The sequence below is a fragment of the Lampetra planeri genome, chromosome 21 (assembly GCF_965212315.1).
Source record: "Lampetra planeri chromosome 21, kcLamPlan1.2.h2, whole genome shotgun sequence".
NCBI lineage: Eukaryota > Metazoa > Chordata > Hyperoartia > Petromyzontiformes > Petromyzontidae > Lampetra > Lampetra planeri.
The window spans coordinates 8,837,144-8,865,073 of record NC_136127.1 but is presented as its reverse complement, the minus strand read 5'-3'; the positions used below and the strand labels follow the sequence as shown (position 1 = coordinate 8,865,073).

The window sequence follows — 27,930 nt, the reverse complement described above, 5'->3', positions numbered from 1 at the left end:
CATCGCAGACCCGACAGCTCCTGCGGATGATAGGATTCTTGGTTAACATGTTCGTGGATAATATTCTCGTGTATTGCATTTTCAAATATCGCCAACTGAACTCGAAAGCTCTTTGGTTTTTTCGGTAAAGTCACGTAATTTTGCTGTGACGGTTCCACCTGAAGACGGAAGCTTGTGTTGCCTCCGAAACGTCGTGATTTAATTTGTTTTCTTTTTTTGACCTACGTGACTTTACCGAAAAAACCAAAGAGTATGGATCCTTGCAGTCACGAAAACCTCAAATCTAGAATGAACTCGAAAGGTTTCCTCCGTCAGCCTGATACACAATGGCAGCAATGTCCTTTCCCCAGTTCCATGATGCCAGGATTATTTAAGCAGCAGTCAAGAGCAGAATTTTTTTTTACACTAACAAGTGACTACCACGGTGTTTGTGGCCAAATTAAAAATCCCTTTCCACGCAGCAGTGAGAGCGAGTTTTTATTTTTAGACAGGGTTGTCTGCTTTGTATTACATCAATCTAAGCCATAACAGCGGCTTCGAGTTCCCACGTTGAATCTCAAGTTACGTTGCACGTCACATCCGTAACTAGCGACGAAGTTTAATTAAACACAAGGCAGACAGCACTGTATCATCCATCGCCAATATTTTCACATGACCGCGACACAACATAAGATGTATTTTGCGAGCATGCAGCAATCGGCACCGCGTGTCACTGCGATAATGTTTCGTACGGAATTTTAGAATATATTAAACCAACTTCAAACATTACACACGAGCACTGGACGTTATTCGATTGCTTCGCGAACAGCGTCAAAGGCAATCGCACAGTTGGAATCAATTCGACAATGAAGAGTACTTTGAAGTGTTTTATTTCCATACTTAAAGGTTCAGAAGGTGGCAGCCAAGGCATGGGAACGCATCCACCGGGAAAGATGGGGAGATGAAATCAGTTCGGAGCGCGCGAGCTGGGTGGGAATTTTTTTGTTTGTTACCACATCGCAGGATTGTACGAAGAGATGATGACCGTGGCATGGGGGAAGGCCTTCATCCAACAGTGGATTGAGCGTGGCTGGTGACGATAACGATGAACACAACAAATATTTATAGGCGTTTAACACAACACATCTATGTGCAAAACAAATACTGCACTAACCTTAATTTGTTTTGGGGAGGGGAAAAAAACTCACAGGAAACGGTGTGCGATATATGTCATATCTAGGTTAAAAAGTACTACATATCACAAGCTGCCCTTATATGGTATTAAAATCTTTCATTGCGTAGTAGACACCACGTGACAAGCGGGTTGATTAACTTAACAAACGCAGGTGATTGAAGCAAGTCGTTAACTGTGTTCTAAAGATCAACCAACCCTAGGCGCTAGGCTATAGTGCTTATGTTATGCAGTAGAAAATTGTAGCTGTCCACCATGAAGTTGAATCTGTTGGTGCATAAATTGTACGTGTCTTTCTTTAAATCATGCATTGTTAATATACGGTTCAAGTTTAACTTAACACTTAAACCGCTACTTTATTTTCCAGAGTACAAATCCTGAAACGCATATTCACAAATGTCTCGGTAAGCATTTTTCCTTTATTGTAATTTGTAATCTGAACAATTTCCTGGACACTGTAAAAAAGAAAAATATCCAGAAGAGACCGTTTAGAAACATGTATACTTGAGATCGTTCGAGTGTGAACGGTAGTGTTGTAATTTACCAGACCCACTGCCTTTTGGCTAAATTATATGCACGGACAGCATCTGTGTAGTTTTAAATTGGACAAAATTCTCCAAATAATTAAACAAATTCAAAACCAACGAAAGTTTGGTTGTACATATGCAAAACATGCAGGGCGATCCATCTACAGACACCCCACTCATTTCTAATGACGCCCTTGCTGTCAACTAAAGAGGTGATTAAATATTGTGCAGGCTCGGTTTTAAAAATAAAAGTCTATTGGGTGAGTTTTAAAAGATGTAATGTTTATTGACAGTGGTGGCAGACATGTAGAGGCTTGAAATAAAATGTAATTTCCTCTGTAATTTCTCCCCGTTATTTTAGTGGAGTGCCTATAAACAGATCGACTTGTATAAAGGGTAATAAAGAGACACAATTCAACATACCAAAACACACGTTAATGTGTGGATATTTTGTTGCAGTAGAACAAGGGATGTTCCATAAAGGTCCCTTTGTACCACAAGAGTGCGGATATGCCAAGTCTGTTTGAAAAAAGATGAGCCTTGAAAGAAAAACGTTGCTGGAACTTCCCAAAAGCAGTTTTATAATATGAGCAGCATAAAAGCATTCACATTTGCAAACCAAACAAGCAGAAAGTCAAACTGCTGCTACTCGGAAACGTGCCAAATGGCAATTTTCTTGTTTTCCTAACTCGTGTTTACGGCTAACTTGCGTAATTTTAATTTCAACCAGAGCTCTGTGTTGGAGTCTTGAACTTATCTCACGAGGGGTCGGGTGCCAAGTAATGTATTTTAAACTAATGTAACAAACATTGGCAAATTGTGCCACCCTTTAAGTCAAGTCTTCAGCAGCGTCTATACTCTTATTTCTATTCAACTGATATCGCAGCGACAGATTCAAGAGAAGCCACAAATGAGCAGCTTTGTACGGCTATATCATCATACGAATGACTGCTTACGCAACATGACGAGCTCCCTTTACGCGCAGTGCGAAGATTTTAAAGCGTCACCTCCGTGTGTCCAAAAATGAGCAAAATAAGCCGATGCGTGACTCATCAGAAGGTTACCCAATTTGCTTTTCTGCAATAACAGAAAGGTGACACAATCTTCAGTACAATCTTACCACACCAAGCCTCAACAAAATAAAACAACACGTCCGTGAAATGGCAAACGATTGTAAAAAAAAACAAAGTTACTTTCTGACCGGCAGTTCAAACGCAACCCCAAGATTCGTACAGGCAAACGGATGGACAGATGGTGGAGTGGAACGATCCACCCCTCTCCCCCGCCTCTGGAGATTCAACGAATTGTCACGATTCCATTTAAAAATTTACGTAATTTTAACATTGCGGAGAGAAAGGTAGTTGCTTCCTAGTGTGACAGCAGGGCTGATGTGAGCCAATCACATACAACGTTAGATGAATTGAAAAAAAAAAGCAATTGCGACGCATGTGATTTCATGCATGTATCGCGAGCTCAAGAATTAATCGATGAACAGATGCATCGTTCCACTTGTGTATGAAGACTATTACCAGACGGAAACCCATGGATACATGCATATCTTCTGCAAAGCAGTGAATATTTTGCAGCAAAACAAAACGTAAAATCGTAAATTTCACGTAATCATTTGTTCCTCTTCCCTTGCCCCCTCCACGTATTGCTGCAAAAATGACCAAATAATGAGACCGATGACAACAACGCGTTGGTGAAAATTTACTCTATGATATTGGGTTCGTTTGCCATCTGAACCAATCAGCAAGAGTGGGTGGCGGGGGGGGAGTGGAGAAGGTGGGGTGGGTAGCGTAAGAGGCGGGCGTTTGTCGTGCTGCGTGACCTGGGCCTCGGCTCGGTCACGGGGCAGGGAAGGGGGAGAGAAGTGAGGGTTGGGGGGGGGGGGCGTGGTGGGGGGGGGGGGCAGCATCACGAGGGAACAGCGCCGTGCTTCGCCCGTTTACGTGGCGTAGCGCTTGGTCCACTGACGCGCCGTCCGGTCGTGCTCGCTTCTGTTCGTCAGGTACTGCGTGGCGATGCTCCCCACGAGCGGGTCCGCTGTGACAAACGAAAACGGTAGCAGAGAATCGCGCTCAATCACGCACACTTTGATGCGGCAAACATGGTGGGGGTGGGGGGGGCCTTCCTGGCAGAGGGAGCTCGAGAGAACACCTCCAGAGGTGATTTGGCCTACTTTTCCACACTGGCTAGATGTCTTGGAAGAGGCGGGAGTAGAGACGCATTACTTCCCACCACATGCGACCCAGCCGACAATCGACTAACTCTGCATAATACATGTTTTTTTGGTTGGATCGCGTAAATATAAATGTGTCGTTAAACCCGTCACGAAAACAGAACATGGCAATTCATTATGAGTACAGCATACCGGTGTGATGGAGAGCAAATCCACTACATTTACAATCAGAGTACAACGTTTCGCTAGTAATTACAACTAGCTTCATCAGGCGATAGCCAGATTTGTGGAGAAATCCTCCTGTTTTGTTCCTTAAATAGAGGGATATAAGTGATGACGTCACTTGTGAGCCCTTCACGTGTGAAAGGGGGCGGGATTAATGAACGCATATAAATTACAATGGGTATCCATTACCGGTTGGGTTATATTTATGCGATCTAACCCAAAAAAACAATATTACGGATGATATTGGTCACAAAAGCCTACATTTTAAACCGACTAACTGTGGTGTGCCTATTCGTACTGCTGGGAAGGCAGGGCTAGCATGTGTGGGGCACATCCTAAGCTGGGGCTGCGATGAAGATGATTCTGCAATGGAAACTTGAAGAGAGGAGGAAGAGAAAGAGGGAGGAAACAGATTACGGTGGGAAACAATATGATTGGTTGGACAGGACTTCTCCTTGAGAGACACTGAAGGTCACAGGAGATGGAAAGTACCCGCTATGGACATCAGCTATGAATTATAAGGATATATAATAGCTTGCTTGGCTTGAAGTGGCCCGCTCACACGCCTGTACACAGCACACCTTGTTAACAACTGGCATTTAGCTTTCTGTTAGATACTGGCTGTCACAATAACTTCAGTAATTTCTACAACCCGCTGGAAAGAGACAACATGAGATAAAACTGCTCTACAGGTGTTGTTAGTCTAACTCAGAATGCACAAAACAGGGCAACATGCGTTGAATAAAAAAAATCTACTACTTCTTACGGTGCGGAGAATTGATCTGCAAAGATCTTAAATTTGGAGCTTTCGTGACTGCAGGAATTACTCTTTGGTTCTTTCGGTAAAGTCACGTATAAAGATAAAGTAATAAATGAAAGAAAATGTTCTCATTTAATTTAATTTATTATTTTATCTTTATACGTGACTTTACCGAAAGAACCAAAGAGTGATCTGCAAAGGTTTATACATTTGTGTCGAGGTGGGCTGGTGAGCCAGCGGACGGCTTCAGGAGCACCCTGGTGAATATGCAAAGCGCTGCTGGCGAATGATCAAAGAGGGCAAGTGGTGTTAATGTGCGCTCCGTGGTTTGAGGTTAGTAACCACAGTCTCACCGTAGGGATAGGTTCTCAATTGGCCATTGGTTTAGGGAGATACCTGCAACTGTCGTGCGACCTGGCCAGAAATGATAGCTGAACGAAGTGGCATTCACCGCATGGAAATATATTGCATCCAAATAAAACAACTAGAATTTCGGCGGCTCATCGGATTCCCCCAGGAATTTTTTTTTCAGATTCTGATTATCTATGCATTCATCTTGAACATCGCACCGTACACAGCTAGCCGAGCACATCTTCTCTCGGGCTTTCTCCTAGCACGACTGCGGGCATCTTCAGTGGTTGAAGAATCGCCCAACAGCAGCAGCCCAAACCCGGGAAAGACCACACTCAGGATTCCACGCAGCTTTGAGAACCCACGTGGAAAATTACGCATTTATGTAACGTACAAACTCAGCGAAGGCTCCACTCACCAGGGTTGCAATCGGTGAGGAGGGAACAGATGGAAAGGAGCACTTTGGAGATGGTGAGTGCCGGGCTCCAGTTATCCTTGAGAATGTCCAGGCAGATGACTCCCTGGCTGTTGATGTTGCAGTGGTAAATGCGAGTGCGGAAGGTCACCTAAGGGAAAATTGTTTGGCACCATCAGCAGAATCCTGGCTTATAAGGCATGTGAATGTGTCGATTCAGCCATAAAAATATGTATTCTCGTGCTCACAATACACACGGTGAAACCCCTGTTGTCTACAGCAGGGTGAACATTGTGGCTCCTATTACCTGCAATGTCAACCACGAGTTTTCTCCACTCATCCTTACTCGGGTCGCATGATTCATAGCTTAGTGTGTGAACCACTGTGCCACCGCTCTAGCTCAATTTGCATTTAGTTTTCACAAATTATCGATTCTCCCATGCAGTTTAACGGATGAATCCAGAGCTTAGGAATCAATTTCAATTGATGAATCAGTGCATTATTACATGCCTACTCACCTGTTCAGAAATGTCACTGTGTAATTTGCTGGCAAAATGCCCTCTCTGACTACACCACTATCACAGCGAATTTGTTCCCACCATCACAACAACAACAAAAACACATTCATGAACAATGCATCTTAGCAATATTGATGTATTCATCATCACTTTGCCATGGTCAATCCCCTGGCAGATGAAGGCCTCCCTAAAGCCACCGCCACTTCTAATGATCCTGTAGTCACAATCTGCCAAGCACTTGCCCATTAATTTATTGTCATCGCTCCATCTCCTGGGTGGACGTACCATTCCTGATGTGTTGCAATGTCAACTATTCCGGGAAAACTCTGACCTCTGCTCACCGAGTCTCAATTCGGTAAAATGTTAAATACCATGCAGTCTTACTGTATTAGTTGGAAGGCTGGAGGATATTTTTAAAAAATGATGAAAGAGAAACCAAAACATCCTCATCCCCACCCTGCCTTACGTACAATGCGTAAACACTTGTGTGCCTGCCCGCAGGGCTGCACTCGCCTTTAACAGAATGTCACACAATGTGAATCTAACATCGCCAGACTGCGCAGTCTGGAGTAATGATGACAGGGCCCCTTTAGTTTTGGATACGTCACAATGCGCAGCAATCGACACTGGTATTATACATACGAATAATACAGAGGCAACGATTACCCATTTAGCCTTAACAGATTGTGGGGGCAAGTGCCGTCAGCAAACACTTATTTAGGTCGGCGTGGTGCGCCTGGGAGTTGTGTGGCCAGCACCAAGCTCAGCCACATTTTCCTCCCAAGTTCTGATGTGGTACACGCAGGTCTGGGACTGGTGCAGATGTTATCCACTACTGTCAGCTGTGGCTGGGAGTCGAACCCAGGTTGTTGGATCTCAAGCACCATGTGCTAACCCACTACTCCACCCTTGTAAGTAAAAGCCTAAACCACAGGCACTTACTCAAACAAGCATGGCACAGTATTAAACACACAAGGGTATAAATATATGTAAGAACCATGTAAGCAAACACATTCCCGAAATTTAAAATAGCTTGGTAAAATTATCAGGAGCTTTGCAAAAACAAACAAGAAGTATATAGCACTGTACTTTATTATGTTTTTTTTATTTATAAAAACACACACCCAGTATTATGCCATTCCTGGTGAATGCCGTTCTTATGGGCGCACTCCCACCCCAGCAATCTGTTGCACACAGTTGCACGCAACCGAGTCGCTTATGTGTGGACGTCTTTGTTGCAAGTTAAAAGCAGCTGCACCAGCCCCCTTGCTTAAAAGCAGAAGCAGACTCCACTTTCGAGTATCGATCTGCTCAGATATGATTTCTACCGACTTAGTCCATCACGTTGACATTTGCGAACGCATCATTGGTCGTAAAGTTGGGTGGGGGGGGTGGAGCTAAGCGGGAAAAGGGAGGGTAGGGCTCTGCTATTAAGGGGTGCGGCCAGACACTTAAAGCCTCACCCAGACGTGACCACGGCAGAGGTCGCAACCGGTTACCCGATACCCGTACCCTACCCGATACCCGGGTACGGGTACCCGTTTGCGACCCTGGTGCGGCCGGGTACGGGTAGGCCGTGAGTTACTGGTGAGTAACCGTTTGTCACTCATTTCGGGTAGGGTACGGGTAGGGAACGGGTACCCGTACCTGGCCGGGTACAGGTACGGGTACCTATTTGCGACCCTGGTGCGACCGGGTACGGGTACGGAATCCAAACCCGTTTGCGACCTCTGGACCACGGTGCTGCAACTACTCACTCAGAAGCGGTCAAAGCCGTCGCAGGCGACGACGACGATAGAGTTTCACGGCGGACTCCAGGGGCGATTTGTTCACACAACGGATGGGCTCATATGTGGATACGCCCAATGAACACAACGCCCATAAAACGAGAGCTCACCTTGGGTGGTTTGAAGGGGTATTCTGGAGTGAAGGTTATGTCCAGGAAAAACACTCCGCCCTCATACACAGAGCCAGGAGGGCCCAAGATGGTTGATCTCCATTCGTATATGTTGTCACCCTTGGGGCCAGCACTGCAAGAAAGGAAAGTTCCATTTGAGGCTTGCGTGCTATGTTCTCCCACAAGATCACTATAAACGTAGAGTCGCAAGGCAACAAAGTTTCGTTCACATAAGTTGACAGTTGTTAACTCCATTGACGGTATGAATGGTATCGACCCTGGTAGGCTGATGGGCTGAATCAACCCTCAAACACAGATTGCGGGCCACTCAATATCACTTAGCCACCCAGGTTGGGTATCGGAATCAGAGTATTTATTTATCCTGGAGAAATCCAGTGATCTATGAAGCTCTTTTTCACAGATGTGCAGTAGGGGCAGGTCATATAACAACAACACAAAATAAACTATAGGAGTGTAGAGTATCGGAAAGTGAAGCTATTAACTATAAATACATAAACTACAACCAGCTATTAGTTCATTTTCAGAAGCGACCTGGCCACAAATTATAGCTCAACGAAGTAGCTTATGTAGAAATGTATACTAGACACGTTTCTAAATGTGGAGGACAGGTAACACTGTAGTATGTATAGCATGTGTTTTATTATGTGCATATGTACGTGCCTGTGTGAGTGTATTTGGGGAGCGGTAGTGTAGCTGTTAGCGCACTGCGCTACGAACCCGGCGACCCGAGTTCGATTCCCGCTCACGGCCAACACCAGTGACGATTATCTGAACCGGTCCTGGGCCTCTCATAGGTCGACTCAGCCTCAAATGAGTACCCGGTGTGATGTGTAAACATCGCCACTGGGGAGACAAAGGCGGTCGGGCGTGGTGCTGGCCACCCACCCCCTCGTGTGCCGTTCCGGCCTTCATAGGTGCTCGCTAACAGCACTTGCCCCTACAGTCTGTTATAGGCTATACGAGGGAACTTTGTATGTGCGGATAAACGCCGTATTGTTTGGCAGGCCACCTGGGCCGTCTTGTGACCACTTGCTTAAGTCTGCGGACAGCTTGATTTAGGGCGGCAAGTGTGAATGCTGGCGCACACGTTGTGCATTTGTACCCCAAACACAAGGGCCATGTGAAGATGTACGAGGCAAACTGAAGCGCCACGTCACAGCGGCGGGGGCGGCACCTTATGAAACATCTTATCCATTTGTGTGCATCGAGCCATGAGGTCACGACGCACAGCGGTGGTCCACCCACTCCAACAACCGCTTTCTCCAAACCAGAATCATCTTTCATCTTTATTTAGACTGCAGGAGGAATCCGATGAGCCATGAAGCTCTTTCCAGAGATATTCATTAGGGACGGGGTCAGCAAGTTACAACAGCACGGTTCTTCATAATAGAGATTTTTGGGTTAGATCGCGTAAATTTGAATGTGTCGGCAAACCCGCCACCACCCGACACAGCCAATTAGTAAGGTTTGTCACGTAAACAAAACGTGCCAAATCGTTACGAGTACAGCACACCGGTGGGTTGAAGAGTAAACCCACAACATTTACAATTTTAGTACGACGTTTCGCCAGTAATTACAATTAGCATCATCAGGCGATAGCGAAAAACGATAGGAGTGCAAAGTAGAAAAAATGGTAAGCGAGTCACAGAATATGAGTAAATACTTAATAAATCATTCCATGAAACAATTCCGATTTATCAAGATTGGGGAAGTCAGCAAAAACAACAAAACAGTCCCAGACCACACCAAGATATCACACAGTAGTAGTCACTCAATAAAACTGGACTTTAACATTGAACTATCGATACACCGGTAATGATCAAAGTCGCAAATCACATCTGCAAAGGACGAAGAGCGATTCGCGCGGACGTGCCGATCTACGTTGGCCCACGCCCGCGCGATAAGCGGGGCACAGCTTGCGCCATTCATACGGCGGCAGTTATGTGCTGGCAATGCCATAACTCTGGCGTACAACGACGGGGACATGGCACCTGCTGCTATACGGTCATGTGTAATATAACACCCACATCATCTGCTCCATAGCCAGAGGGTCAAGAACACCCAAGTACACACAGGGGAACTATTATGCATTGATGTCAAGGCCATTTTGACACCCAACACAGCCACCGCAAGCTGGAGGAAAGCCACGCGCATCCGACTGCGTATATATCTATTCAATGAAAAGCTAACAAAGCGGTTCGCAGGGTCTACCATTTTTAAGCGACGTCTCATTTTAATTGCCGGGCACATTCTCGTTGTTTTGTTATTCACTTCAACTCATCGTCTCTGCTGATCATTTCCGAAAAAAGAAAGAAATAAACGCACGTGGCGGCACATTGCCAATAAATCTACCCGTGCGGTGCCTTTTAAAACCCGGTTATTAACTTCCAACGGGTGTGATTTCTCCGCAAAATATGACAAAACCACACGGCTGAGTGAACACAACGTGCTTCAGCGTGTCCAGTCGATTTTTTTGCTTCATTATTTTTTATTATTCAAAGCAAACAGACGCCCAAGTCCCACGCCAACCACCGCCTCTCGCATGTGCTACGCTAGACCCCAGTAACTGTAGACTCTGCGACACCAATACGGTGAGGGTAGACATCTAAGCTCATCACGCACAGCACTGGAATACAGTGCTGCCATGCTCAAGGGACCAATGCACACACACGCACGCACCATGGACACACGCACACGAGCACGCATCTGCGCAACCTCATTATGAACGAGTAACAGCCACGCCGGACACTATTTTCCTTGGCACCTGAATGATGTCCTACTTAATTGCGACTTCAAACCAACGTCGCCCATGCATCAATCATATCAAACGCGTCTGCATTTCAGATGTTCTTCGGAGCTTTCCCATCTGAAGCTTCGTCGACATCCTTGGACGCACTGGCCCACCGCTGCGAAGCGTAAAAATAATCTTTGTTATTTTTAGTCCGTCCACCCCGCCTCAGACAGGGGGCCGTTAAAATGTGCGCCCCATCCACAGAGCGGCCCCGCATTCGTGTTTTGGACGTAAAGGAGCTGGGCGGGAAACAGGAAACATATGGGCAACACACGTGAACCGCAGACATCCCCAAGCGAGCTCGCCCACACACAACAACGCACATCCCTATGAAGCAATCCTGGCCAGGTGCAGCGATGTGTGCACTTCTCCCTCTCTCTCTCTCTGCACGAGGAGGTCCATTGTCCAGTTGCTGATTGAGGGGAGTGGGCGTCGAGTCAAGAGCCCACAGAGGTACCCGCCGGGTGCCGTGCTCGCTCCGTGGCAGCGTTGGCAGGGCCCGGTTTATTTTCCGTGCAGGTTCTGCACATTTCTGCCCGTTATTTTAAGAAGCCGTCATCCTTTTCTGTGTCTTGTGATATTACTGCCAGGGTTATGCTTGGGTTCAAGAAAGGGACTTAAGGGTGTAAGGCCTTCAAAGCTTTGCATTTAAGATGAGGATTTCACTTACGGCAGTTTTGATTTCCTAATGAAATGAGTTTGGCTTGGGAATTCACATTTTAAAAAAACATGGATTGCATAAAGAAGATATGGTGATGAACTCTGAACCCAGTAGCCTGTGTTTGAGTCCCGACCAACACTGGTGATGAGTGATATGTGAACTGATCCTCGCTTACCAGCAAGGTGAATTGTGTTCAAACAACCTCTAATTGTCATCAGTGTATGGTAATATGACCCATATAGCATAAATAACAATGAGCACATTGATATCTTGGTGGCAGAGAAACCCAGGACGAGTCTGAAAATGTCACAAACTCAGCAAATTATTGTTTTTCTTAGCAAGAATACTTCCCAAAGGGTGAAAGCCTCTTTGTGCAGATATCAGTTCAATGCTGTAATCTCCACTCATATGATGAAAGGTGCTTGCGAGATGAATGGGCGTCTAATCGTACTAGCCGATTGAACAGCCAAGCTCAGCAATCCTTTACCTCTGCTGTCCATTACACTCCGCTCAAGTAAAAAAAAAAGTGACATATCGACTTTGGTAACAATTGCTAGACTAGTGATAATCATTAACAGCCGTGCTTTATCCACTGCTGGGGGGGGGGGGCTCCCCCACAAGCTGTTGATACACCACACGGCCTTTGCGATGCAACAATCAATCGAGCGCCTGCACACCAGTCGATTTCCCACTCTACGTCCCCACGGATGTGTTCCCACCATTGGCTGCCAATCCACCATCAGGTCTCATCCACTGGCAAATCATCCTTCCCAAACCCACCGACTCTTCTGAACAAAGAACGCTGTCATCTCTCCAATAGCTTCTTTGGCTGCCATTCCGTCACCTGCCATGGCGGCGAGATGTTAACAACCTTGCCTGGTATACAGGGAGGCCGTGGGGATTTGATCCCGACCCTGATGCCTGTATACTTGGAGTTTGCATGTTCTCTCTCCACGTCGTCACGTGGATTTTTTCTCCGGGTCCTCCGGTTTTTTCCTCCACATTAAGAATCAACGTCACCAGTTTTAGAGTATTTGGCTGCTATAAATGTCCACAACACGAGCCACTTCGTTGGGCTATCATTGTGACAGTCAGGTCGCTTCTGAAAAAGAGCTACATGGCTCAGTGGGGTCTTACCTGGTAAAATATAATTTAGTTTTAGTTTAACCCCAGCCATCGTCATCCTTTCTAGTGGTATGTGTCGTCTCATCCGCCGGCCATCATCAAACGGGAAGAATGTTTCCCATTTGCGTTTGTCCTCTGATCCGTGTGTTCCTTCTCGCGTCTTCCATTGTAATTCTAAGCATGGCCCTCTCGATGCATACATTTCATCTTTTGTTTAATTCGCTTCCTCACTGTCAATGTATTAAAGCCATGTGTCATCGCAGGATATATGCACTCGTTGAATACTTTCGCTTGAGGTACACGCTGGGACGCCGCTTCTCATTATCAAACTCAGTTTATAAAAAAGCACCCCAACCAGTTTTTCGCCCTCTTAACTTCATCATTTTGATCCTAGACTCCCCTTCAATAACTGACAGTGGTATATTTACTTAGCTGTCTTTTCCTGTTATTTTTCTCCAAAACATAGCTTCATTTTGTCGAGCGAAATCATTGTACAAGGCCCTCTTGTTTTTCCCAAGCAAAACTCTAGATTATGTTTGACCATACTTCACAGCACTTGTCAGTGTTGGGAAGTGAATGAATGGTGGGGGTGCCCAGGACTGATTCAGCAGATATCACGTGCTACTGTTAGCCACGGCCAGGAATCAAACTTAGTTACCCGGGTTTATATCCCAGCAGTGCAACAGCCTAGGTGACACTGCTCCCCTGGAGTAATATATTTCCTTACAAACTATTGTACAATACCGAGAGCCAAACACACACGAATCTAACAACTTAGTAATTTCCTCCATTCATCATATGCCATATTCATAATGCTGCACATAACCGGTTAAATAGCCTGTCCAATGAGACCAAATATGCAAATACAACCTCACACCTGCTAAAGAGGCTGCAGCCCCGAAACTGCTTGCTCAGGCAACTGGTGGTGCAAGGGTGTCCACTCGAAGGAGGCTCTCGACACCCCATGCTTAAAGGGTATTTGGCCTCATACTCTTAGTTCTTTCGGTAAAGTCACGTAGGTAAAAAATGAAATTAAAATTTAATAAAAATAAAACAATAAAATCACGACGTTTCGGAGGCAACACAAGTCTCCGTCATCAGGTGGGACCGTCACAGCCAGATTTGCTGCATCAAGTGAGGGAGGGATTCAAGATGCAAGCTTTGGTATTTGGCCTACTCTTCCATGCCGACCAGACGCCCGGGAAGAGGTGCAAGTACCCACACTTTACCCCACCAAACGTGACCTGCCAATCTATTGCTTAACTGTGTACCCATTTATTGCATACTGCTGGGTGGACAGAGGCTGGTGGGTGATTCAAGGAACTTGCTCCACTGAACCCGACGGCTTATAGACTGCAAGTCCAGTGTGCCAAGCATTACACCACGGCAGCAACCCAAAGCTTGGTATTTAATTGTTATAATTGAGCCAAAAGGCTACATTTGGCTTCAGGTTAATGAATCGATGTGCATGACGCAAATATGCTTTACGCATTCTAAGCATGTGTAGATTCTTGGTGTTCAACAACTGCCTGCCACTTTTGTGACCATAATATGTGCTGCGGGAAGCAAGGGACAGAGTTCACCCATTCAAGGCCAGTTTTGGCAGACGAGGATAAGCAGAGCCTGTAAACATCCACACAAGCGCCAACTTCGCTTTTTTTAAACCAAGAAAAAAAAAGAAAATTCCTTAAAATTTAGAGCAACAGGCTGGTCATCGTTTGCCGAGTACATTTTCACAGAAGCAATCCAACTCTTAAATTTTTCCCCCTGTTTGTAGCATTCTTGCAAGGATGCGTTTCGTTTTTTCGTCGTCTTAGACAATTAATTCAAGAGCTGCCGCAGATTTCTTTCTTGGCTCTCGGGATAATGCGGCCAAGCGCTGTGGCCCGCGGGAATCATATGAGCACATTAATGGAGGACGGCAACGGCTCGTACGGCAGGTCGGATGAAAGCCCCCCTCCTCACCGCCCCCCCTTCCCCCCCAGGGGCCACGATCTCCACGCACGCGTGACACCCGAATCCACTGCGCACGAGAACGTCCAAACGAGCGCGTTTCCACGACGCTCGCCGAGTATTCCTGACGCGTCACGTTCACAGCCGCTTGACGCTGATGTAAAAAGTCAAGATATTTTCTCTTCTTGGTTCTTTCGGTAAAGTCACGTCGAAGGGAAATAATAAAATAATAAAAAATAAAACATACTAAAATAATTCTCACGACGTTTCGGCCACAACGCAAGCAGCCGTCCTCAGGTGAAGAACAGGTCTGTCGGAAAGACAGCGTCTGAATTATGGTTTATTATTTTTTATTTTATTATTTCCCTTCTACGTGACTTTACCGAAAGAACCAAGAAGATGAATCCCTGCAGTCACGAAAGCTTTAAATCGAAATTCAAGATATTTTTTCTCACAACCTATTTTTTTTCTCTCTCTCTGAAAGAGAACGGTAAGGAATTGCAGAAGAAACATAATTTACGTGTTACTTTTTACTTAGATGTTTTGTTTGTTGTCATATTTTAAACACAACGGTCCGTTAAAGCTGTAATTCTTCAATGCTAATAATTGTGTTTGCTACTGCAATGTTTTTGTACTCTGCGCTCATGCGACAAGCAATCGTGACTTCCCAAAGAAGTGGTACAAGGGTTTGCTCCCCCTGGAGTGATGATGATTGAGCGAGTTATCCCTCAACTGGGCATTGAACCTTAACACAAAAATAACTGTTCACCTGTTTCGCACCTCCAATTTGCATGGTTGGCTACGTACGGCGCAAAAGAAGTTCAATATACATACAGATAGTACTGAGCGAAGACAGACCATGATCAAAATAATTAAATTGAGGCAACTGCATGAAGGTTGAAAACCTCAGAAGGGAAACATTTCTCCAAAGCGGGGTCCTAAATGCTTTCAATTACAGGCGAAAAGTAGTGTGATGCCATTCACTTGGAGGATATAATATCAATGACGAGTGCAATCTTTTAGTCTGATGTCGATCCAAAATGCAATGTGTATACCACGACTATCATGGTGTGCGGAGGCCTTAATCCAGTGGAGGTATTGACAGAGGGCTGTAAATGATAGATTTTCTATCAGGAAACCACACCTTTCCTTGAGTAAAGTTCACCACAATATTTGAATTTTGCTCCAAATATTTCGAGTTAAGTTAATTTATTGCTTGATGTAACTTCCTATGAGGCCAATCATTCATCCTGAATCTCTTGTTATTTAAGACCAAATCACCCTGAATGTGCTCGATCCCAAGCCGGGTTGAGCCTGGCTAGTGCTTTGATAGAAGACTGCCTGAGAATACCAGATGTTTTAGACTTTAGCTGTGAGCTAGTCAGGAAGTGGCTGTAGAACACTGGAGTATTGCACCTATCTGTGCAGCGCTTTAAGTAACTCTCTGATTTACACCATTGGAACCTCATTTGCCAGTAAAAAAATATGATAATTGGTTTTTTACCCTTCTATCTGGCAACAAAACTGACACCTTTTTTTTACAAGGAGTCATGTTTGCATAGACCACAATACCTGCAGCCATAATGCAAACAAAAAACATAACTCTGATAATAAAAAAAAATCATAACCCTGATAATAGTGCATATATTATCAGAGTTATGTTTTTTGTTTGCATTATGGCTGCAGGTATTGTGGTCTATGCAAACATGACTCCTTGTAAAAAAGGTGTCAGTTTTGTTGCCAGATAGTAGGGTAAAAAAACAATTATCGTAACTCTGTGATGTTTCACTCCTGAAGAAGCTCCCAATACTTAGAGTGAAATGTTAGACATCATACCGAAAAAACATGCGATACAACCCGAAAACAGATCTGAACTACACAGCACAACTAGAAAATCCTCGGGAGTTGAGCTTTGAGTGCTATCCCCTCGTGTGGAAGTATTTTCTCAGGGTAGTCAGGCTTCTGTCAAATACTCACAAATAGAATTGTTTACGTATGTATTTTACACTTCTTTCGCACCGTACGTAGCCAACCATGTTAATTGGAGGTGCGAATTGGCCAGAATTCCCAACACAGGACCACACCTGTCAACCCGCCTTATTACAGCCCTTATAAATCTCAACGTTCATCGTATAAAGTCTCATCAGAAAGGAGAAACACAAACCAATATGAGTGGATTTATTTATTATTTGCCCGTATTGAAACGGCTGTATGCGAAATGGACCTGAAAACTCAATTTCCCTGCACAACAATACGAGTAAACCGTATGGGTTGACAGGTATGCAGGACTATCCAGATAAATAGATTTAAGACTTAGTGTGGTGTTCCTGAGTGAAGAGAAATTATTTTTTCTCTCCCTCCCTCTCTTGCCTCTCTCTATACGTTTGCTATGAAGAGAGGCAACTGCCATAAACGTCGCCTATTATATTACTCATCCGTTTAAGGCAAACCTGTCATCAACAAAAGTGTTGGGCGTTGTCGTTTTTTTGTTTAATTCTCATCACAATGTCATCATTAGGAGGAGGAGCAGGAGGAGGAGCACAGAAGCAGCGCTAATTTTTACGTTGTTTTCAATGTCGCGGGTGTTCACACGCCGCCCAGGTACAGCTGCTCAAGAGTCACAGCCACGACGTTTTGGATGAGAATCACCGTTTGCATCCCTTCCAACAAGGTGACATAAATTGATCGATTGTGCTGACCGCAGACAATTTTAGTACACAGCAGTGCACGGAAACGTGGCCAGTCATTGTGTAGATTCGATACAATTATAACGCAACACATTCGTCAATAACGCTGCCCTCTGATAGGGGGAAATATATGACGGGCAACGTTTCAGGCAATTGCCCTTCTTCTTCAAGGACAGTGTTGTAAAATGTCACCTATTATATATATCTCTTTCCCCCCCATTCAGGGTGGCGTTATGACAAATGTGTTGAAATTTTTCTTATGTACGCTCGTGCACCACTGCCAATGCAGCATCGCGCCACCGCTGTTTTTTGTTCCAACACGATCATTGTACAATAAACATCCACTTAGCCATGACGCAGTTGGGCGCAACTACATGGATCCTAAATGCAATCTCGCCAAATAAATCACCGGGAACCATTCAGAAGTACGACACTGCCCCACCCCCCCCACCCCTAACGTTTCACGGTGTGGCTGCGTCCATTGCCGTGCGCCGGCTGACGATAAAATTTAGAGAGACGCGAGGGGTCGGGGGGCCCCTTCAACTCACCTGCAGTTGGGCGGAGGGTCGAGCGTTATCTCGGCGAGCTCCTTCTGGATCCTGCACGCATTCGCCCATGAAAACAAACTGGGTGAGTTATCAGAATCAGAACATTTATTTATACTGGAGGAATCCGACGAGCTGTATATATACAGATGTTCCAATTGAGGCGGGTCAGAACGTTACAACAACAAACGGTACAAAAACACGACAGGAGTGCAAAGTATAGCAAAGGTAAGCAAAAAAATTAAAATACTAAACTATTTTTTATATTACACGGTGAAGCCCACCGAGCTATTAGCTTATTTTTTTACAAGCGACCTGGCCACAAATGATCGCTCAATGAAGTGGGTTATCATGTGAAAATGTATGGCAGTGAAATAATCTAAATAATCTAAACACGTTTCTAAATGTGATGGGAAAAAACTGGAGGACCCGGAGAAAAAAAAACATCCACACGACCACGGGGAGAACATGCAAACTACAAATATACAGGCGTCAGGGGTGGGATCGAACCCCCGACCCCTTGCGTACCAGGCGAAGAAGGTAACATTTTGTCACCTTGGACACACAAACCAGTCGGCGCTGCGCTCACAACCCCGAGCCGCCACGTATATTACAGCTGCATCTTTATTACAATTACCACTAGAGCTAGCTCACATCGGTAAATTACACTTAACCATGGATATAATCCATTCCACAGTGCAATTTATGCAGTATAATTGCATAATAAAAAGGAAATTTTAAGAAAATCCCGGGTCCATGCGAGGGTCTATTGAGATACATATTATCATCATCATCATCACCTCCGTGGCTGGATAGCCTTAATGGTACCAAGGTTTTGTATTTACACATAGGGTGGCATAGTGGCGAGTATACTCGCTATGAATCCGGTAGTCCGAGTCCGATACCTGGCCATGGAAAGCATTAGCGGTGAGTGATATCTGATTTGGTCTCTCTTCTTCACCAACCCACACTGACCACCATGGTGAAGTATGGTAAAAAAAAAACCCTCGTGACCAACATGGCATGGGAAGGACCTTCATTCGGCAATGGAATGGCAAAGGTCTGTATCGTGAGTGTATCAATCGGTTGTCATATTGACGAATAGATGCATCATCGCATGCCTAATGCTGACGACCATTAAGGCTATCTGGCCACTTGCAAAAGAGACTTATAGTCTCAATGGGCTCTCAAAATTGATTGAAGTCTGAGGAAAATACTGCTTGGGTTTTTCGCAGTTGTGTTGTCCAGCTCTCCGATGTGTTTTCGAGTCATTCGGCGTGCTGTGTCTGGTGTCACGTCCGACATTGCTCCCGGCACATCGAGCGAAATTTCGGACATCAACATGCCAGAGAAAGTTTGAGGCTTTTTTTTAACAAAGCGTAAATGTATAATGTTGCGAATATTTATTTTAAAAATAAAGCATATCTACTTGCCACCCTGTGAATGACACTGCTTGATATATATTTAGTGGCAGGTAACAAAAAGATAAATTAGTGGATATATTTGATTACCATGTCAATCGCAAAATGCATGGCATAAACGTAATCAACAAATGCAGCTCTCAGCGTGTAACTGAGCGACAAACGCTCGGGCAGTTAAATACGCGCCATGATTATTACCGCGCATTACGTGGTACGTCAAGTAAACAAGAGCAACACAAGATATGCTACGATCTTTTAAACATGAAAATGCCAGGAACCCACTGAAAAACTTTTATACTTAGAAGGCGTTAACTCAACATGCCCAAAGGAAAACAGATTAGCAGTGACAGCCAAGCACCAAGAGAAATCTGATCCTTAGCGAATGCGCCTTTGCATTTGGCAAGATTCCAAACAGACCACCCACATCTATTTAAACTACAGACCCTTCTCAATGTTATAGCCTTTTTTCTTGCAGGATTAAATTATTCTTCAATTTAAAAGCCACTTATGTGCCTACGAGTGTCCACGCTTTAATACGCCAGTCCGACGACCAAAACGAAGAGACAATTCCTCAGCAATTTTGCTCTGCATCCATGGCCAACGGTAGCGACACGGGGGGCACGCACGGTATCCATTTCAAAATGCACGGTGTGAGCAACGAAAGCGGACGATGTTACTCGGCCGTTTGGGACACGATTAAATAATCAGTGGTCACCTGTGGCAGTCGAACAACTCTGTCTAGATTTACACAGCGCGGTAATTTAATTCACGCACGACAATTACGGAATTCGGGCCACAATATCTGCATTGACCTTCGGGAGCACCGTCGAATGTGGCGTCACCATATAAAATACGACTCCCTTATATATCACCGTCATTTTAATATGATGACTCTTAACAATTCCTTCTCATGCTGGGGACTGCATAAGCAGTTACACACGTCACGGCACACAATAAATCACTTTCCTTTTTTCACTTGAGAGCATTATCCCCTATCCTCGCCTCTAGTCCTGCATAAAAACCTCATCAGCCTCAACCCTTACAATTTGCATTTCTCCTTTCCGCAGCGTAAATTCAAGTGCAATATATATTATTGTTTAATTAATAATAAAATACATATAATTCCAAAGTAGGGAGTGTTGGGACAACCCATAAACAAAAAGGAGATGAATCGATTGGTTGTTCAGGCCTTGTAAGGGTGGTACTCTTAGCTTTAGTATCAATGCCCTGCTGTGTAACCTTCATGGACTGCTTATTTTGGACTCAAATGTAATAAATAGGGTGGGAGGAGACGAAAAAAATAAACCTCACTACGTAATGTCCTGTGAGCATGCTGGTAGAAACGTACTGAAAATCAATAGTAGTAAACAAAAAATGATTCCAACCATTTTCAATCCACCGATGAATGAACACACTTTCCCACGGCATGTTGGTCATGTGTTTGTTTTTTATAATCATACTTTACCACACTGGTTGGTTGGTGAAAGGGGCAGGAAGGGGTTAGCTATCGCTCGCCAATTATGTTAGCCGTGGCCGGGGAATTAAAATTCGGGTAACTGAGTTCATTGTCCTGTGAGCATTGTCCTGTGAGCATGCTGGTAGAAACGTATTGAAAATAAATAGTAGTAAACAAAAAATGATCCCAACCATTTTCAATCCACCGATGAATGAACACACTTTCCCATGCCATGTTGGTCATGTGTTTGTTTTTTTATAATCATACTTTACCACACTGGTTGGTTGGTGAAAGGGGCAGAAAGGGGTTAGCTATCGCTCGCCAATGATGTTAGCCGTGGCCGGGGAATTAAAATTCGGGTAACTGAGTTCATTGTCCTGTGAGCATTGTCCTGTGAGCATGCTGGTAGAAACGTATTGAAAATAAATAGTAGTAAACAAAAAATGATCCCAACCATTTTCAATCCACCGATGAATGAACACACTTTCCCATGCCATGTTGGTCATGTGTTTGTTTTTTTATAATCATACTTTACCACACTGGTGGGTTGGTGAAAGGGGCAGAAAGGGGTTAGCTATCGCTCGCCAATGATGTTAGCCGTGGCCGGGGAATTAAAATTCGGGTAGCTGAGTTCATTGCGCAGCGCTCTAACCGCTGCACCACCGCTCCACCCCGGTACCAATGTAAAGAGACATGATGGAGGTGATGAACATCTTGGAAAATTGATGATCAACCATTGGTGTATGAGCTATTAAGAAGCTAACTGATAGATTTGAATGGCTGCCACGAGTGAAATCAGACGTGCGGTGATAACGACATTTAAAGTACGGACGAACTTAATCAGACATTACTTTTGGTCTAAGATGTGTATTTTAGCATTGACAGACATAGAGAAAATTACAAGAACGTTGTCAAATTATGATTCCTGGTACACTGCGAGTGCGTACATCCATAAGTCGGGACGTGCGCAAATCAACACTCGAGATTTATTTTTGTCGATATAAAAAAAAACACCTACCACCACTTTGGATGTTGGCAGCCCAGTGTCCATTCTTATACCAAAACTGTGGAATTTACTCCATAGCAAATGACACAATCTAATGCCTCATCAGCCTTTACGTTTTACATAACACGTAAAGTTGTATGAACGCATCCATGATAAGTACTTCCTATCCTTCCCCCACACCTCTAATTAGCACGGCTGGATACGTACTACGCACAAAAAAGTTCAAACACGCATACGTACATGCAATGACGATAATGTTTTCATGTTTTTCTTTTCATAATGTCCCGCGATTTTATTCCGATTATGCTTTTGCCGTCATCTCATGAGATGAAGCATTCATTCACATCTCTCGTAAGGCAACGCAACCCTACGATTTAGCGAACGGCCTACGGAAGCAGAAACCACAGATCTACTTTTGAAATCCCTTCAAGTGACCTCCGATGTATTAAGTGACATTATTTTTACCCATCCCACCAAGAGACATGTTCATCGCATGACAGTCAACCCTATATATTCGTTTCCTGGAGCTGAAATTTTGGGCAAAATTAAGTGCAGAACCAAATTGAACGTAATATTTTTTGCGCGCTCATTCATGATGAAGATTAAACTACACTTGAGAATACGGTTTATTCGTAACAAACTCTACGCAATTCTATAGGTCTCTGTGTGAGTCTATGGGTCTTTATGTCAGTCAATGTTAAACCGGGCTGAGACAATCAACTCACTCCACTTGAGAACCCATTTGAATCATGAGCAGTAGCATGAAACCAGGATCCAAACCTGGGATGTCAACGGTGCTAACTCAGCACTCCGACCTGTTTTCCACCCAGCCACCTTGACGATGATGACAACTTTCGATTTAAAGCTTTCGTGACTGCAGGGATTCATCTTCTTGGTTCTTCCGGTAAAGTCACGTAGAAGGGAAATAATAAAATAATAAAAATAAAACGTAATAAAATAATTCTCACGACGTTTCGGCCACAACACAACCTGAGGATGGCTGCTTGCGTTTGTGGCCGAAACGTCGTGAGAATTATTTCATTGTCTTATTTTTAAATCCTTTATATTAAGTTCACTTGCTTGCTTGCTTGCGCGCTTACGACCGTGCAAATCTTTCGGTCGTGTTTTAACCCACTTCCCGTTATCCAATCGAGCTGACATTTTGCACACATACTCGTTGTACATGACAATTTATTTTCGTGAAAATATTTTTCCAAAATTTTCCACTTTTAGGAATTTTTTTTTTCATATTTAATTTAAAATACCAATGTGATAAAAATGAAACTCTTACTCAAGAAAAACTGAAATTAATAATAAAATAAAACCGATGCCACGCATATAAAGGATTTATAGTGAAAAACTTTGTTTTTACGGGTAAATTTGTATTATTTTATTATTTCCCTTCTAAGTGACTTTACCGAAAAAACCTTGACGATGATGACAGCGACGATCAAAAAGCCACAATCACTCGCCTTTTTGCGCTGGTCGACAGCTTGGCGGCAGTTTTGCCCGGAATCTTGGCCTCCTTCCTCCGCGGCTGGGCAGGCTCGCGCTCCGGCTGGTCAGCGTCCGAGCCGGTGCCGCTTGTGCCAGGGCTGTCTCCGGATCGTTGCTCCCTCTCAGCTGCACTCGACATGGCCTCGTGTCAACGCTGCCGGTGCAACACAACTCGCAAATCAACCCCGCGTCACCCATCCCCCACATTGCTCCACCTCCCCGAAACACACGTCTGGTTTATATTCTTAGGTTTTTTCGGTAAAGTCACGTAGGTAAAAAATTAAGTTAATAAAAGTAAAATAAAAATAAAATAAAAATCACGACGTTTCGGAGGCAACACAAGCTTCCGTCTTCAGGTGGAACCGTCACAGCACGATTGCTTGATACAGCAATTGCTTGATACAGCAATCGTGCTGTGACGGTTCCACCTGAAGACGGAAGCTTGTGTTGCCTCCGAAACGTCGTGATTTTTATTTTATTTTTATTTTACTTTTATTAATTTTTATTTTTTTACCTACATGACTTTACCGAAAAAACCTAAGAATATGAATCCTTGCAGTCACGAAAGCTTCAAATCTAGAATTAACACACGTCTGGGTTTGCTACTAGTCCCGATGGACCCAATATATGGCCCACAGATGTATGCAGAATGTAAATCGTCATCATCACCAGCCATGATCCACTGCTGGATGAAGGCCTCCCCAAGTCATCGCTATCTCTCACAACCCTGCGGGTTTGATAAATCCAACTAGAACCTCTACATGAGCTGATTTGTATACGTACAGCCCCTCTGCCAGTCCACTGCTGGATGAGGGCCTCCCTACACCATGCGGGGCCATTGGCGTTATTTCACGCTTCTTCACCAGGCTGGCCAATGCGGATTGATGAAGGTGGGGAGAATAGACGATCGATCATAGTACAGTACAACAATGGATTTTGCTGAACTGCTATATGCTGACAATGCAGCCCCACGACAGCCTAAAACACCGGTTTCTTGCATGGTGGTCACCCATTCAGGCACTCGCCATTCTCAGCCCTGCTTAGCATAATACAAAATGTGTGGCAAGCATGCAAGGACGAATAACAAAAAGCGAAGCAGTTATATTAAGACATAATTCAATAACCAACGCAAAGTAAAGGCTTAAACGTTTGTATTCGTGAACCCAGTGTTCTATCCACATACGACACTTCAGTCATTAAACATCATCGCAGGAACACTTCAATCCAAAAATAATTCTCGCAAAATCCCCACCACCAACGTCACACCGATGTTATTTCCCACGCTTTGATATTCTCATTAACAGAAAATAAGCAAATCAGAGTACAAAGACACGATTGCCAAGTCCATTAGACATACAGTGTGGGTATTTAGGCAGCCGGTAAGCGAAAATAATAGACTAATCTTCCATATTTCCCATCGGGATGTAAACATGGTTAGCGTGCATCATCCTCACTATAAACGGAGAACTGCTGAGCAGTACAGAGCAACACAAAGGAGCAGTATTCACAGGTCACAGTAACTCCATTGGCATAACATGAAGCGCAGGAACTTTGGAAAAAACTAGCAGGCTTTTTGATCCTCGCCAGCAATACTGCAGCCAGTCTGCCATAAATCCTCTCTTTCTTTTGCAAATCCTGCCATCACGCACTCTCAACAGCACCCTCACAACGGAGCAGTTGACCTTCAGTGTTAAATCTCAAGGTCTGTGATGATGCGGGTGTGTTAAGTTAATGTCCTTTGGAGTAAACAGACCTTTGGAAGTCACGTTGCATTAAAAAGCATCGTACTGTATACACTATATATATATGTAGTGTTAAATCTCTGTGGAATCAATCAATGCTGGCCGTGTGGAAAGGCCCAATTTGACCTCTTGCTGAAGATCCCCCGTCGTGTGCCGGATACTTTCCACATTTTACGGTAAAAAGTTGAAGGTGCACCCCTGAAAAATTTGGTGGAAAGGCCTCCACTCCAGGAAGGTGTATTCGGCATACTCTTCGACATTGTCCAGACGTCTTGTTTGGTATGTACGTTGAACTTCTATCGCACCATACGTAGACAACCGTGCTAATCAGAGGTACGAGACCAATTGTGCTAATCAGAGGTCTTGGAAGAAGAGGTAGGAGTAAACCACACTTTACCCCACCACACGCAAACCTGCCCCGGTCGACTGTGGTGTGCCCATTTAGACTGATGGATGTACAAGCAGGTGGAGGGGATTTGAGAAATTGTCCAAAGCTGCGAATGCCGTGCCGGAAGATGGAGTCGAACCGGTGACCTCTGGATTGCAAGTCCATACGGGCTCAGTATTACGCAGCGGCGGCTCCCTGCTCATCATACTTGAGAAATAGAACCGATACAATAGCTGTATGTGATTTCATAATAACAGTAATGCACCGGCCTTTGTCAATCCATTGCTGGATGAAGGCCTACTCACGCCGTGTCAATCAAAGGGGGTAGTTGACCATATTTCATGACAAGTTCAGATATCATTTGCCTCCGATGTTGCGTTCCTCACTGTGCCACCAACTCTTCCCCACCCCATATGATTGATCAGGCTTGGATTATTTAAACGAGGTAAGGAGCCAATTCAGATAACACGAGGGAACCACAGGACATGCGCACACATGCAAAGCTTATTCAGCATGTTTTGATAGAATGCTTTTCAGAGCATGAGTGCACAGATTATAAATCTGGCTTTTGTAAATTACTTGCCAAAAAGAGAAAAGATGAGTTGCCAACTGCGAAACGAATGCTGATGCCAGCAATGTCAGGTAGAGATCTCTGATACTGCAAAGTTGCTTTTGCATTTTGTCCTCAATCTCTTTCCTCCGTCATGAAAATACAATTGAGATCTCCTTAAACACGTGTAAACATCGCCAGTTTTCAGATAATACAGTCCCATGTTTGTGAGCGTAATGTGGGGCTTGTTGCAGAGATATCAATGACACATATTTGCCTGTAATAGGTCTGGAAATAATATGAAAAATACCAAATCTCACAGCCAGTTCAATTTCATGGTGTGGTGAGGATTTTAGTCGGCAAGGTTGTGTACGCGCCAGCAAATCCTCCTATGATTGTCGTTTGGGAAATTGCATAGAACATGAACGCATCTTAATCCGATTCGGTCATATAAGCCTGTGTATGATTAGCACATTGCAAACAAATGAGCACGTACGAGCAATGCATGATGGCCAAATTGCGGTGCACAAAACCACAATGTTTGTGGGTTTATTGGTGTCACCATTAATCTGAGCAGCACACTTTGACAAAATCTGTGGTGTGCACGTCTAAGAGTAAACGATATTTGCTTCACATTTTACAACATTAAAGGTCCTTTCTTGGCGAAGACAGCTGACAAAACAAGCAAGAAGGGCCAAGCCACACGGCAGATAATAAACACGTCCAAAGCCTACTGAACAATCCCCTCCTGTGTGCTTCGTGCTCGGTAGAAGAAAACCCATCCCGTGAAGTCTCGCCATGGCCAATGTAATACGTTACATGTAGATCGATAACGTCAAATGCAACCAGGACAGATATTATTTGTTGTTGTTGATGTTGTTGTGTTTTAAACCAATGAACACACGGTGGTTATCCTTCTGTATATCACGAACAGCTGTCGTGGCGAGAAGACCTCGACAATGGCATTTAGCTGCTTGACATGTTGTTGTTGTTGTTAGCAAGAACATAACATGAAGCCCTCCTGTGAAATGTGTAATCCGTATGCGTATTTATGCATTTCACGATGGGAAAAGAGAGACAGACAGAGAGATATAGCCCACGGATAATCGTGCAAAACACGTAAACGAACCTCGCTCGCAAGCCTCTTTATGAAGAAAAGAAATCCATGCCAACAGAGTATCCATTTCATTTGTTGTTTATGCGTTCAGCTCAAGGACCCTAACTACCGAAAGGGCCAATGTTCTGAACCATAAGCGGTGGTGGTCTTCAGGACAACCCACAACATGTTTGGCCCGAGAATAATAATAACAATATCAGCAACAACAACACAATAATAACAAACGAGCGAACCGAATGGAAGGTGTGACCGACGATGCAAGGGTTAAACTCGCGTTGGTTTTTTAAAGGTTTGGGTCAGCGAGCGAACAAAAGAAACGCACACGGCTGATGCCACCAACACCACCACTAACTAACCACATCCAGCAACTCATCCCTATTCTCTTCGTGATCCATCAACCCCTCTCCCTGTCTCATTCCATGTCGGTTGTCATTTCCCAACACGAATTCACTCACCCAACCCACACTGCATTAAGAAGCACAAGCCCGGCGAGTTCTATCACACACACCACACACACACACCACACACACACACACCACACACACAGACCACACACACACCACACACACACACCACACACACACCACACACACCACACACACACAAACACCACACACCACACACACACACCACACACACCACACCACATACACCCCACACACAAACCCCACACACACACCACACACACCACACACACACACACACCACACACACACCACACCACATACACCCCACACACAAACCCCACACACACACCCCACACACTACACACCACACACACCCCACACACCACAAACCACCGCACACCCCACACACCACAAACCACCGCACACACACACACCACACACACACCACACACACACGCACCACACACACACACACCACACACACACACACCACACACACCACACACACACCACACAC

The 27,930-nt window shown here is 44.5% G+C and overlaps 1 protein-coding gene across 2 annotated transcripts in view; it reads right to left on the bottom strand.

The window, feature by feature from the left end:
- Positions 1-464: 464 nt before the first annotated feature.
- The window catches only part of LOC144724645 (ubiquitin-conjugating enzyme E2 E2), a 29,748-nt gene continuing 2,282 nt past the window's right edge, over positions 465-27,930 (bottom strand). For both annotated transcript variants that reach the window (XM_078603942.1, XM_078603941.1), the window contains exons 2-6: positions 23,185-23,363; positions 17,833-17,883; positions 8,047-8,179; positions 5,635-5,782; positions 465-3,744 (exon numbers count right to left, since the gene is read on the bottom strand). In XM_078603942.1, coding sequence (XP_078460068.1) covers positions 3,647-3,744; positions 5,635-5,782; positions 8,047-8,179; positions 17,833-17,883; positions 23,185-23,348 — 594 coding nt within the window. In that variant the 5' untranslated portion in view covers positions 23,349-23,363 and the 3' untranslated portion in view covers positions 465-3,646. The remainder of the gene's footprint in view (positions 3,745-5,634; positions 5,783-8,046; positions 8,180-17,832; positions 17,884-23,184; positions 23,364-27,930) is intronic.